This window comes from Pelmatolapia mariae, linkage group LG3_W (genome assembly GCF_036321145.2).
Source record: "Pelmatolapia mariae isolate MD_Pm_ZW linkage group LG3_W, Pm_UMD_F_2, whole genome shotgun sequence".
Taxonomy (NCBI): domain Eukaryota; kingdom Metazoa; phylum Chordata; class Actinopteri; order Cichliformes; family Cichlidae; genus Pelmatolapia; species Pelmatolapia mariae.
Window position 1 is genome coordinate 10482618 of NC_086229.1, and position 12685 is coordinate 10495302.

At 43.8% G+C, this 12685-nt stretch overlaps 1 protein-coding gene and 1 pseudogene across 1 annotated transcript; both read right to left on the minus strand.

The window, feature by feature from the left end:
• The window catches only part of LOC134624184 (NACHT, LRR and PYD domains-containing protein 3-like), a 189929-nt pseudogene that overhangs the window by 111169 nt on the left and 66075 nt on the right, over positions 1-12685 (minus strand).
• Positions 3926-12543, minus strand: LOC134624189 (H-2 class II histocompatibility antigen, A-U alpha chain-like). Its single transcript, XM_063469176.1, has 4 exons — positions 12470-12543; positions 12154-12399; positions 9188-9472; positions 3926-4057 (listed from the first exon to the last, which is right to left on the minus strand). Exons 1-4 carry the CDS (start codon positions 12525-12527, stop codon positions 3933-3935), a joined length of 714 nt encoding a protein of 237 aa, XP_063325246.1. The 5' UTR covers positions 12528-12543; the 3' UTR covers positions 3926-3932.

Genomic DNA, 12685 nt, shown 5'->3' on the forward strand with positions numbered 1-12685 from the left:
TTCTTCAATCAGTGACGAATAGTAAGATGTTCTGGCTTTGCGGAGGGCTTTCTTATAAAGCAGCAAACTATTTCTCCAGGCTAAATGATGATCCTCTAAATTTGTGACACGCCATTTCCTCTCCAGCTTACGAGTTATCTGCTTTAGGCTACGTGTTTGAGAATTATACCACAGAGTCAAGTACTTCTGATTTGAGACCTTAGATTTCACAGGAGCTACAGTATCCAGAGTCGTATGTAGTGAGGAGGTAAAATTATTAACAAGATAATCGACCTCTGTTGGAGTAGCGTTCAGATAGCTGCTCTGCTCTATGTTGGTACAGGGCATTGAAGATGATAACAGTGGGTGGATTATATTCTTAAACTTAGTTACAGCACTTTCAGAAAGACATCTACTTTGATAAAGTCTACTCTACACAACAAGATTAAAACAAGATCTAGAGTGTGATTAAAGTGGTGGGTGGGTTCTTTTACATTTTGAGAGAAGCCAACTGAGTCTAATGACAGATTAAATGCCATGTTGAGGCTGTCATTTTTAGCATCTACATGGATGTTAAAATCACCCGCAATAATTATATTTTAGTATTTTAGCAGATCAGATAAAAAGTCTGAGAAATCAGAGAGAAACTCTGTGTAAGGCCCAGGTGGACGATAGATGATAACAAACAAGACTGGTTTCTGAGTTTTACAGCTGGGGTGGACAAGGTTTGTTAGGATGTCTGGGTCATTGACCCAGGGTTTTGAGTTTATTATATTATTTATCATTTCTAGTCTTTGGTTTCTTTGTTAGAGTTATGTCTTATGGTTTATGTCTCTGTGTTCTCTAGTTGCTGCCTCCCTGTGTCCAGTCAGTCTGTGTCTGTAGTTCAGTCTGTCTTATGATTCCCGTTTTATTTTGAAGGTCCATGTCTGATGTTAATGTGTCTGGTTTTGCTTCCCCTGTTTCGTTAGGCCTGATTTGCCCCAGCTGTGTTTCCCTCCTGTTGCCCATTTCCTGATTGCTCCCTCTATGTATTTAAGCCCTGTGTTTCAGTTTTGTCATTGTCGTGATCTACCCTTATCTAGCTCTGTGTTCTGTCTGTATAAGTTTACCTTGGTCTGAGTTTTGTTACTTTTTGGAGTTTAGCATTAAAGCTGTATTTAAGTTCACCTTTTGTCTCTGACTGTCTGCACTTTGGATCCTATTCCTGCCTGCACACAGCTGTCACATAACAAGTTTATACATCAGGCTTTCAAATGAATTAAAAGTCTGTCTGGGTCTTTGGTTGATTAATAGGCTGGTGTGAAAAATTGCTGCCACACCGCCCCCTCGGCCTGTGCTTCGAGGTTTCTGGTAGTTAGAATGACTCGGGGGTGTTGATTCATTTAAACTAACATAATCATCCTGCTGCAACCAGGTTTCTGTAAGGCAGAGTAAATCGATTTGTTGATCAATTATTAAGTCATGTACTAACAGAGATTTGGAGGAGAGAGACCTAATATTTAATAATCCACATTTCACCGTTTTATTCTTTGGTTCAGATGTGGATACTGTATTGTTCTTTCTTTGTGATTTTTTATGTTTAAGTTGTTTATTGCTGGTTTTTAGTTTGTTTTTTGTCTGTCTGGGAGCTGACACAGTCTCAATGGAGATGGGGTTGTTAATGACGAACTTTAACAAGCACTAGTGGTTTACAGAATTACAGGATTTAAATACAAGTTTGTTTTTTGGTTTTTTAAATTATTCAAAAAGTTTGATTAGATATTATTATCAGAAAAATAAAGTCATCACAGAGGCGATTGACACAATAGCCTCAATCCAGCAAAGCTCAGGGCCTGACGTAATGTTCAACTGGGAAACATACAGAATCTCCAGGAAGCCCACATTGTCCAAATCCGCACACACAACAGTGCGGAAGAGCTTCCAGTTTTTATTAGACATTTGGGGCTCACAATCCCCCCAAAACACACCCTCACCACAATCTACACTAAGGATGATGTCATGGTACTGGGTGTTCCTGTCTTATTTTGTAGGATTCTGGTGTTCTTTGTTCATTGTATTTAGTTTCATTTCCCCTGTTCTGTCATTAGGTTTAAGCGTGTCAGCCATTTCCCCATGTGTCTCCACTTCTCCTGATTACCTCCTGTGTATTCAAGTCCTCTGTTTTCTGTATGTCATTGTCAGGTCATCTGTTATCCCTCTGTCATGGTGTGTCATAGGTTTTTGTATTCACTGTTATTCATAGTTACTCAGTGTTCATGGTTTCTTCGTAGTTTTTTCACTGCTTTTCATAGTCTTTTCGTTGCACAGTGTTCAGTCTTCTTTGTTTTCTTAGTTTAATATTTTGCCTGCAACCAGCTAAATAAAGCTCATTTTTTGTTAACGTCACGTCTCCTGCCACGCCTCTCTCTCTGCATCTGCATCTGGGTCCTGAAATCAAAACACACCGGCGCATCCGCCGTGACAGATGACTGATCAATTAGTATATTTAATGGTATACACGTACCCACAGGTGCCGCAATATTCTAACTTAAATTAGAGGTGGTCCACGGTTGCTTTTGCCTGTAGACGTGCCTAGAACGGTGATGGTTGGGTGATTTCCTGGCTGTTCATCATGGTTAACGATGATGAGGTTGGCCTATGCTCCTCAGGGCAAGGTATCAGTGCTCAAAAATAGTGAAAGATCACATCTCACTGCTTTTATGTGTGTTTATCCCTGCACCATCCCACTAGAAGGAGTCGTTACTGCCTAGAGGGTTGTCCATACATGAACGAGCAAAGGTACCTGATATAGGGGGCAGGTGCACGTACGTACATGAACCTGCACTGACGGTGGGTGGGTGGGTGGGGTGATAAACATACATGTATATTAATCAGAATCATCATCAGAATCAGAATACTTTATTGATCCCTAGGGGAAATTATTGTTTTGTTACAGTGCTCCATTATAAACAAACAAACATAGACAAACAATACACTAACTAAGAATAGCACAATATATACAGGAATATATATATGTATATATATATATATATATATATATGTGTATATATATATATATATATATATATATATGTATATATATATATATATATATATATATATATGTGTGTATATATATATGTGTGTATATATATGTGTGTATATATATATGTGTGTATATATATATATATATATATATATATATATATATATATATATATATATATATATATATATATATATATATATATGTGTATATATATTTCTACTTTAATATGTTTTTATGTATTTATGTTGCACACATAGAATTCCCCGTATGTGTTTGCAGCGTCAATCAAACATCTGGCACGTTTACTTACAAAAACAAAAAACTGACATATTCATGAGACATCATTACATTTAGGTTTCATATCCAAAGGTTAAGCCCAAATATTGAATCAGACCCAAACACTACCATTCTCTGAAAGAAATCTGAGCATGAACTCGAACCCTCACCATGTTTTAAGTGTAAGTGTCAGCTATGCTGTTATGTGTTACAATATCACAATGGTTAACAGCTAAGAATGGACACTTGTTGTACTGGATCACTTTAGTTTCAGAGAACAGCTGAAGGATGTTCTCAATGAAGATGAGAAGATCTGCAGGGAGCAGCAAAGTCCGCGAACAGGATGAGCATCTCAACATAGATGACGATTTGAACCTGAAATTTCAATGTGGATCCATCATACCTGTTCCTCTGATCTTCAGTACTTGTGTCATTTTCAGATGTCAGACTTTCATCTCATGAAACACAGCAGAGAAAATTCAGATTGGCTCTACAGATGAACATGATGCTTTTAACTGAAGAATCAGGAATCATTCAATCAAGAATCAAGAATCAATCACTTACAAAATGTCCTGACAGTTGGATTAAATCCCATATTTATCTATACTCCAACATTGATGACATCATCACTATCACACAATCAGCTTCACTCGTTTCCTTTGATGAGGAAGAAGGTTCCAGCAGCCGCACCGAGCAGACCCACTGTCAGACCCACTCCAAAGAACACCACAGGTCCAACACCTGGATCAGACTGAGCAGCCACCTCCACATCTGTACACAAACAGGAGAAACACATACATATGTCTCAAACTGAATGTCATGGTCTGGGTGAGTGCCAGTGTTTTCCACAGAGCCTGCAGTTCCACCTCTGGGAGGAGCCACCGTGTTCCTGCTCATTGCTTTCCCCAGTGGGTAATTAAGCTGTCGACTTATACTCATCCACACACTCACTCCATGCACCTGCCTGCCTCCCTGCCTCAACATCTGAAATTTAGGATTACTTACCCCTCACCAGGACCACTCTCACCTCCATGCTACTGATCCACCTGCGGCCAATAAGCAGTGCAAAGGAACATTCAAAATCAATAGCTCCCAGTAGTGGTGGGTGGATCAATCCAAATATCGATAGTATCGATCCCAAGTCGGGATCGGTATCGGATCGATACTAGCCTGGTCAGATCGATTCTTTACTTTGAGCTCTGCTTGTTTGCTACGCTGTGCTTTCGGCAAAAACGAAACAGCCAGGTCGCTGGACTCGCCGCTCCTGTGACAGCGGAGAGCAGGCACACTTTGCTTCCACATATTCCCTTGCCCGCTTCACCCCACCCTGCGAGCAGGCGAGAGAATCGGCCCGGACAGTCGGCGCCCCATGCCCCGGCCCAGCGACGGGGAAGTGTCCACTCTGGCGGTCGCCCGCACCTCCAGTGGAAGCCCGGGAGCTGGCCTGATGGCCACCCATATGGCAAGCAGAGGCGGCGGAGCAGGAGTGGAAGTGAGCCGGGGCTCAGAGGCAGCTGGGCAGACGGCCGAAGTGGACAGCATGCCGCCCTCAGGCAGGACCCCCGCGCACCTCGACCTCCATCTCCAGCTTGGCAGGTCCCGCTGGCGCGCCAGCCTCCGGCTCACCCCGAGCCGCGCGCTGTCCACCCTTACAGTGATCACTGATTGCTGTAACAGTAGCCTACATTAAACGGCTGCAGCCCTCCTGCTGCCAGCTGTACACATCAACACCAAAAACAACAACAGCACAAGCAGGGCACAGGTTTTAAGCCGGTGAGGCATGATTGTAGATGCAATGAAGGTGAGTCCATCTCACCTGCAGCAGCATCGCAGACCACGGCCGCCACAATAATAATCATTTTTTATTTGATTATAAATTAATTATTTCTCCTAATTATGTCCCGGATTTTAAGTAATTAATAATACAAAAGGAAAAAATCACAAAAAACACTTAAGGTCATGAAAATTAATTGCAATTTAGCAATTCAATGAGGCATCCACCGTATTTATTGAAAAGTATCGGTATTGGTATTGGTATCGGCGATACTGGCCCGTATCGGATCGATACCAAAATATGCAGTATCGCACACCACTAGCTCCCAGTATTCCATACCTGAACTTGTGTACTCTTGTTCCAGTGACTCTGACCATATAATAATGAAGCAACTAACAATAATAACCAAAATTGTATGTGTGCACACAGATACCAAAATAAAAGAAAGAAAAGAATGTCAGGCCCGGGTCTTTGAAATTGTCAGTATGATCGAGTTCAGGCCTGTTAGGTGATCTGGGTAGCTTATTGGTGTGAGTTCAGTCCAACGATCGATGTATGGTTTGCACAGTTTGTCCTACTACAATTCAGGCAAACAGACTTTAAGATTCAGTTCCATATGGGCTGTGGTTCACAATTCATTGCAATGGAAGATCATTCCTCTTCTTTGGATCTCCAGAAAGTCTGTAATCCCAATCCCTAGGACCAATTCTGTTTACATTATACATGCTTCCCTTAGGCAGTATCATCAGAAGACATAGTATACATTTTCACTGCTATGCAGATGACACCCAACTTTATCTATCCATGCGGCCTGATAACACACACCAATTAGATAAACTGCAGGAATCTCTTAAAGACATAAAGACCTGGATGGCTGCTAACTTTCTGCTTCTTAATTCAGATAAAACTGAGGTTATTGTACTCGGCCCTGAAAATCTTAGAAATATGGTATCTAAGCAGATTCTTACTCTGGATGGCATTACCTTGGCCTCCAGTAATGCTGTGAGGAACCTTGGAGTCATTTTTGACCAGGACATGTCCTTCAATGCACATATTAAAATAAATATGTAGAAATGCTTTCTTCCATTTGCGCAACATCTCTAAAATTAGAAATATCCTGTCTCAGAGTGATGCTGAAAAACTAGTTCATGCAATTATTACTTCCAGGCTGGACTACTGTAATTCATTATTATCAGGATGTCCTAAAAACTCGCTGAAAAGCCTTCAGGTAATCCAAAATGCTGCAGCAAGAGTCCTGACAGGGACTAGAAAGAGAGAGCATATTTCTCCTGTTTTGGCTTCCCTTCATTGGCTCCCTGTTAAATCTAGAATTGAAGTCAAAATCCTGCTCCTCACATACAAGGTCTTAAATAATCAGGCCCCATCTTATCTTAATGACCTTGACAATCGTGAGTAACCTCGACTGTTTTCGTTGTTCTCCTTTGGGGAATAAAAATGAAAGAACTGTGTCCTTTTCCATCCGAGCCTGGGTTTACCTGTTCGGAGTCTGCTAAAACTGTGGCTGTCACCCCTGAGACAATCGACCTCAGCCCAAAGGATAAAAACGCTGTTTTGTTGTCTGAGCTGCCACCTCAAGAGACTGTTCAGCATGCGTCTGAGGGTTTTGGGGTTTTTTTGGCTACTGACACTCATTCAAAGACATGTTTTGGTAATGTTGGTGAAACAAAGAATTCCTTGGCTTCTGTTCAGTTAGCTGCCCAGCAACCTTCAGCTCAGTTGCCACTAGCTCAGTCTACCACTCCACCACCTATTACTCCTCCACCACAGTCTTCTGCCCCGCTACCTGTAGCTCAGTGTCCAGTGCCCCTGCTACCTGCAGCTCAATCATCTTATCCACCACCAGTTTCATCCTCACCTCAACCGTTACTTCAGCCTTTAGCAGCCCAGTCCCCTGGTGAGCCACCCTCTTCATTCACTCATGCCAGACAAAAAGACAGACTCATTAAGACTGTTTCGTTCCCTCAAAAGCTGGCCTTTCTAAAGACTGCAACTCTCTCCAGGGCCTCCTCAGAGGCTGAGCTCCAACCCTCAGCTGACTCTGGACCCCTGGAAACCAAAAAGCTAGCAAATCCCATGTTACCTGAGAACTCTGAGCCCTCTCAGTAATCATTCTCCGCTGAGAGCCTGGGAGAGTTAACCCAGCCACCTCCGCCCTCTGTTGGAAGTTTCTGTGAGTTCTTTCAGCCAGCAGAGGACTGCACCCTGCTGCCGGTGCCTGAACCAAACCTATGTGCTGCTCAGCTCCAGTCAGCATCAACCCTACCAGAGGCCCGCGCACCTGCTGGTTCTGCCTGAGGAGCCCGTCCAACCATCCAGCCATCACCGTCGCCTGCAGTGCCACTAATTGCTCCATCACCTAAGGTTTCCTCTCTGCCACCTGCTCTGTCAACTGCTACAATTCCGCTGCCCGCGATGCCACCACCAGCTCCGTCGCGTGCGGCTTTCACACCACTGCCTGCAGCGTCAACATTCGCAGCTGCCACGCTACTGTCTGGCTCCGCAGCTGCCACGTCCTCGCCTTGTCCGGCAGCTGCCATGTCCTCGCCTGGTCCAGCAAGCTTAGAAGAGGGACCGGTATGCTGCAACAGTACTGCCCCCACCCCCACATCAGAAGCATCCACCTCAACAATAAAGGTTTTAGTTGGGTTGGGCTGAATGAGGATGGGCACTGTTGCAAAAAATGTTTTAGTCTTTTGAAAGCGCTATCCGCTTCGGTGGACCAGATGAATGGAAGTTTAGTGAAAGTGAGGCGTTTAAGTGGAGCTGATACGTGACTGTAGTTCCTTATGAATTTGCTGTAGAAATTGGCGAATCCCAAAAACCTCTGAAGTAGTTTGCAAGTGGAGGGTAGTCTGTGACTGCTTTCATCTTAGCCTGATCCGTCTTCAGAAACAAAACAAAAACAGGAGCACCAAAAGTCCAAAAAGTCAAAAGGAACAGGAGTTCGGGCAAACAGAGTCCAGAACCAAAAGTCTGTCAAAGGACCTGAGGCCTGGAAAACAGTCCATATGGGTGATCGTGGCTTAAGAGTTGGGAGTTTGCCTTGTAATCTGAAGGTTGCCGGTTCGAGTCCCAGCTTGGACAGTCTCGATCGTTGTGGCCTTGGGCAAGACACTGGACTCTGTTTGCCCGAACTCCTGTTCCTTTGGACTTTTGATGCTCCTGTTTTTGTTTTGTTTCAGAAGACGGATCAGGCTAAGATGAAAGCGGTCACAGACTACCCTCCACTTGCCAACTACTTCAGAGGTTTTTGGGATTCGCCAACACAACAGCAAATTCATAAGGAACTACAGTCACGTATCAGCTCCACTTAAACGCCTCTCTTTCACTAAACTTCCATTCATCTTGTCCACCGAAGCGAATAGAACTTTCAAAAGACTAAAACATTTTTTGCAACAGTGCCCATCCTCATTCAGCCCAACCCAACTAAAACCTTTATTGTTAAGGTGGATGCTTCTGATGTGGGGGTAAGGGCAGTACTGTTGCAGCATACCTGTCCCTCTTCTAAGCTTGCGCCTTTTTCTCACGGCAGCTTTCGCCGGCAGAAAAGAATTATGATGTAGGGTACCGAGAACTGCTGGCCATTAAGTTGGCATTGGAGAAGTGGCGGGAACACTTTCAGGGCGCTGAGGAACCATTCCTAGAGCGGACAGACCATAAGAAATTAACATACCTATGCAATGCTAAGAGACTAAATGCACTCCAGGCTCGATGGTCACTGTTTTTCGCACGTTTTAACTTTTCTATTTCCTATCGCCCAGGCTCCACAAATGTAAAACCGGATGCCCTCTCTCGGCAGTTTGACTCCGAAATGGAACCATTAGAATCCCCTCCCATACTTCCAGCCAGCTGCAAGGTTAGAGCTGTCACTTGTGGTGGAGGACGCCATCAACCCGGCTCTCCAGACAGAACTGGATCTAGGCAGAGCCGCCCGACCATCGTTTTGTTCCCGCGGCCGCTCGATCGTCCAGCTCATCAACGGACACCCACCCTTCACTGTCCAGCATATCCTAACTGAGTCAGGGCTCGGTCTTCTTCACCTCTGGAGACAGTTGACTTTGTATTTCAGTCAATGTTCTTGATTTAAATAGTTTTTATTTTCTCACCATAGATTCTAGTTTCTGGTTCAGCCAGAGCCAAATGTTGCACTGTGCAGCTGTAGATGTCTCCCAGCTGTGGGGTGAACTGCAGTCTGGAGATCTGGGTGAATATCCCATCTTTGTTGGGATAGGGAACGTTGATGCTGGATCCTTCAGTGAGCTTCTGCTCATTCTTGGTCCAGGAGACATTGACAGGAGCGGGATAGAAACCAGTCACATGACAGATCAGAGTGTTCTGGATTCCAAACTCCACCTCATCTCTGGTGTAGATTGTCACACCTGAAGGAGCATCTGAATAAAAGCACATAAAGATTTGATGTATTTTACAGATCAAATAAAAGTTCATTTGTAGCATTTGTACTTCTAGGCATATATTTAAATAATATTCTGCTTCTTTCAGTTCTGTGGGAGGGTTTAGTACTGTTGTTAGTTGATTTAAGATCTACTTTAGCTAAGGAATGACCTTTGGAGGAACACAAACAAACAGCCACAACAAAAAACATATTGCAACCAATCATTAAATTATATTTGATAATTTAATGATTTTTCTTGATTGTATGCATCATCAACATTTACAGAACCTCCGGCTTGAGTAAACGCTGGCACGTCTGGCTGCCACTACTCACCAGTACATTTTCAATTATTTGGATTATTTGGATTCAGATTTGAATGAATGGGGACATTCTCACTCAGGACCTGATCAATCTATGCCAGGGATTGGTTTGCAACATTTGTTCTCAACATCTGCTACTTCAGCTGAGCTGCACTAGTTTAACTGTTTGAGCTATTTTAGCCTACCCGTTCGTCACTCCAGCCGGCTCTGCTCTTTTTCCTCCACATCGTCTAAGATGTGGGCCAAGATGTTCTTGAGCTGGTCGGCATTTGTTGTGGATTCTCCTGATGCTCGCCTACCATCCTATGGCTTGACTGGTCTGCTATACGGCCGCTGAGCTCCTGCACCTTTGTGGCCAGCTGTCACTCGCGTCAGCGGCGGAGCTCCACTACCACTACCATCACTTTCCAGCCTCGTCTGAGATACATCCAACATGGGTCTCAAAGGATTTTCCTCAACTCCAATGGAATTAAATCAGACCTCTCATCCAAGACCTCCTATCTGACTTTCTCTGTTTAACTGAAACCTGGCAACAACCTGATGACTTTTCTCAGCTAAATGAATCTACTCCTCCATTGTTTTTTTCATTCTCTAAACCTCGGTGGTCAGATCGTGGGGGTGGTCTCGTGATCATTTTTTGCCAGCGCTTGAAAGTCCTGACAGTTAATGTTGATACCTTTAGATCTCTAGAGTGCATTGCATGTGAGCTGACTGGACCCATTCCCACCATCATAGCTACTGTTTACTCCACTTTGCAGTTATTTATTTGTAAAAAATGTTTGGAATCATGTATGATTTTCGTTCCAGTTCTCACATGTACGCCACTTTGTATTGGTCTTTCACGTGGAATTCCAATAAAATTGATTCATGTTTGTGGCTATAATGTGACAAAATGTGGAAAAGTTCAAGGGGGCTGAATACTTTTGCAAGCCACTTTATCTCTCTCCTGCAGACCTGATTCCTACCTCCCACCTTCTCCCCTTATAGAATGTCTATCTGAATTAAAATAATGGTTTAGCTCAAATTTTCTAAAGCTCAATGAGGATAAAAGTGAATTCCTACTTACTGGCACCAAATCCAACCTTTTGAAGGCGAACCATTTCTCACTCACTATCGACAAGTTCACAGTTTTCCCTTCTCTCCTCAGGTTAAGAGCCTTGTTGTCATCTTAGACAGTTCACTTTCCTATAAATCTCACATCAATAATCTCAGTTCTCAATTCTGCCTATTTCCATCTGCGCAGCATTAGCAGATTAAGTCATTCTCTTTCCACCAAGTCTACGACTGCATCTGAATTTTACAATTGTTCTTAATGTCCCACACTGGTCACCAGGTGTATTAATTTTGCGTTGAAGAGCCGTGAGCTTTTCCAAGATCTTTCCCATATTGCATTCCAATAGAACAGTCTGAGTACTTACAGTTCTTCCCAGATTTTCGATCATAGCGGCCAGCCTTGTGGCTGGCTGTAACTGCTGAATAGCTGTAACTGCTTTCTTAAATTTCCGATAAGTCAGGGCCAAGCCAGCTCAGATCAGCAAGAGCCCTGTGTCATGGTTGGGGTGGCTGTGGCTCAAGTGGTAGAGCAGATCAGCTACTGATTGGAAGGTTGGTGGTTTGATGGTGGTTGGCGGTTTGATTCCTGGCTGCCCCAGTCTGCATGCCAAATATCCTTGGGCAAGATACTAATGATGCATTCGTCGGAGTGTGAATGTCTATTAGTTGCATTTGAATTTAGAAGTGCTTGTGTGAATGGGTGAGGCATGTTGTATACAGTGCTTTGAGTACTCCAGGAGAGTAGAAAAGCGCTATATAAGAATGAGTCGATTTACCTAATAGGTAGATGTATTCTATGTCCTCAATAGACAGTCCTGCCAGGCACAGGACACGTCACTTCTGCCACCCATCTATCATGTATACGGCAGGGAACGTCCCTCCAGGACACTCGGGCTAACCCGAACCCAGGCTCCTTGTCGAGAAGAGAGTGTCAATTGCATGGGATGCAAGGGACCAGTTGATCAAATCCATAATTCTTCTATTCATCTTCGCCAACATCCGGCACGGCCTGCTCGTCCTCATCCACGTCTGACGCGGCCTGCCTTTCCTTGTCCACACCTGCTTTATTATGCCCCCCCCCCCCCCCCCCCCCCAAACTGCATCGTTTCTGCTCGTGGTCCCTAAACTGCGTTTTGAACAGATTTACGAGCTCCATTGTATGGACATTTTGTTTTGGACTCCTGGGCCTCCTGTTTTGTTTTGCTCTGACAGCAGAATTATAGATGCTACAGAACAAGATTTGAACTGTGTTACTTTCTGTATCAACTTAGTAGCACAGAAAACAAAGGTTAAATGTTGTGTTTACCATATTCTAATGGGATGTCCTTCATTGCATCACGTCTCTTCTTCAGGTTGCTTCTGCAAATATGTTGAAAAGCCACAGCACCGTCATAACATCCTGGGCAAATGATAGGATCAATAAAAGGAGGCTGAGGGTAGATTTCCTTCTGTTTGTTGAAGTCTGCGTAGCCAAGCTCTTCACCATCCAGTCCAAACATAACCTCTCCATCAAAGTCTGAACAGCCGTTGATACGAATGTTCTCATGAAGAACTGAAACACATCAAACACTGATCAATAATGTGATCAATAACCTGCTGACAGTTTACAGAGAGAAACCCACCGTCAGCAGAGACACAGAGGGCAAAGGAGAAGAAGAGGAGCAGCTCCTTCATCTTCATTAGCAGTTTTCTGACAGTTAGACTGTGTGTGTGTGTGTGTGTGTGTGTGTGTGTGTGTGTGTGTGTGTGTGTGTGTGTGTGTGTGTGTGTGTGTAGTCTCTGACTGGCCGAAAGTGCAGTAGCTACTGAGCTTGAACACACACATAGCCAATCACAGA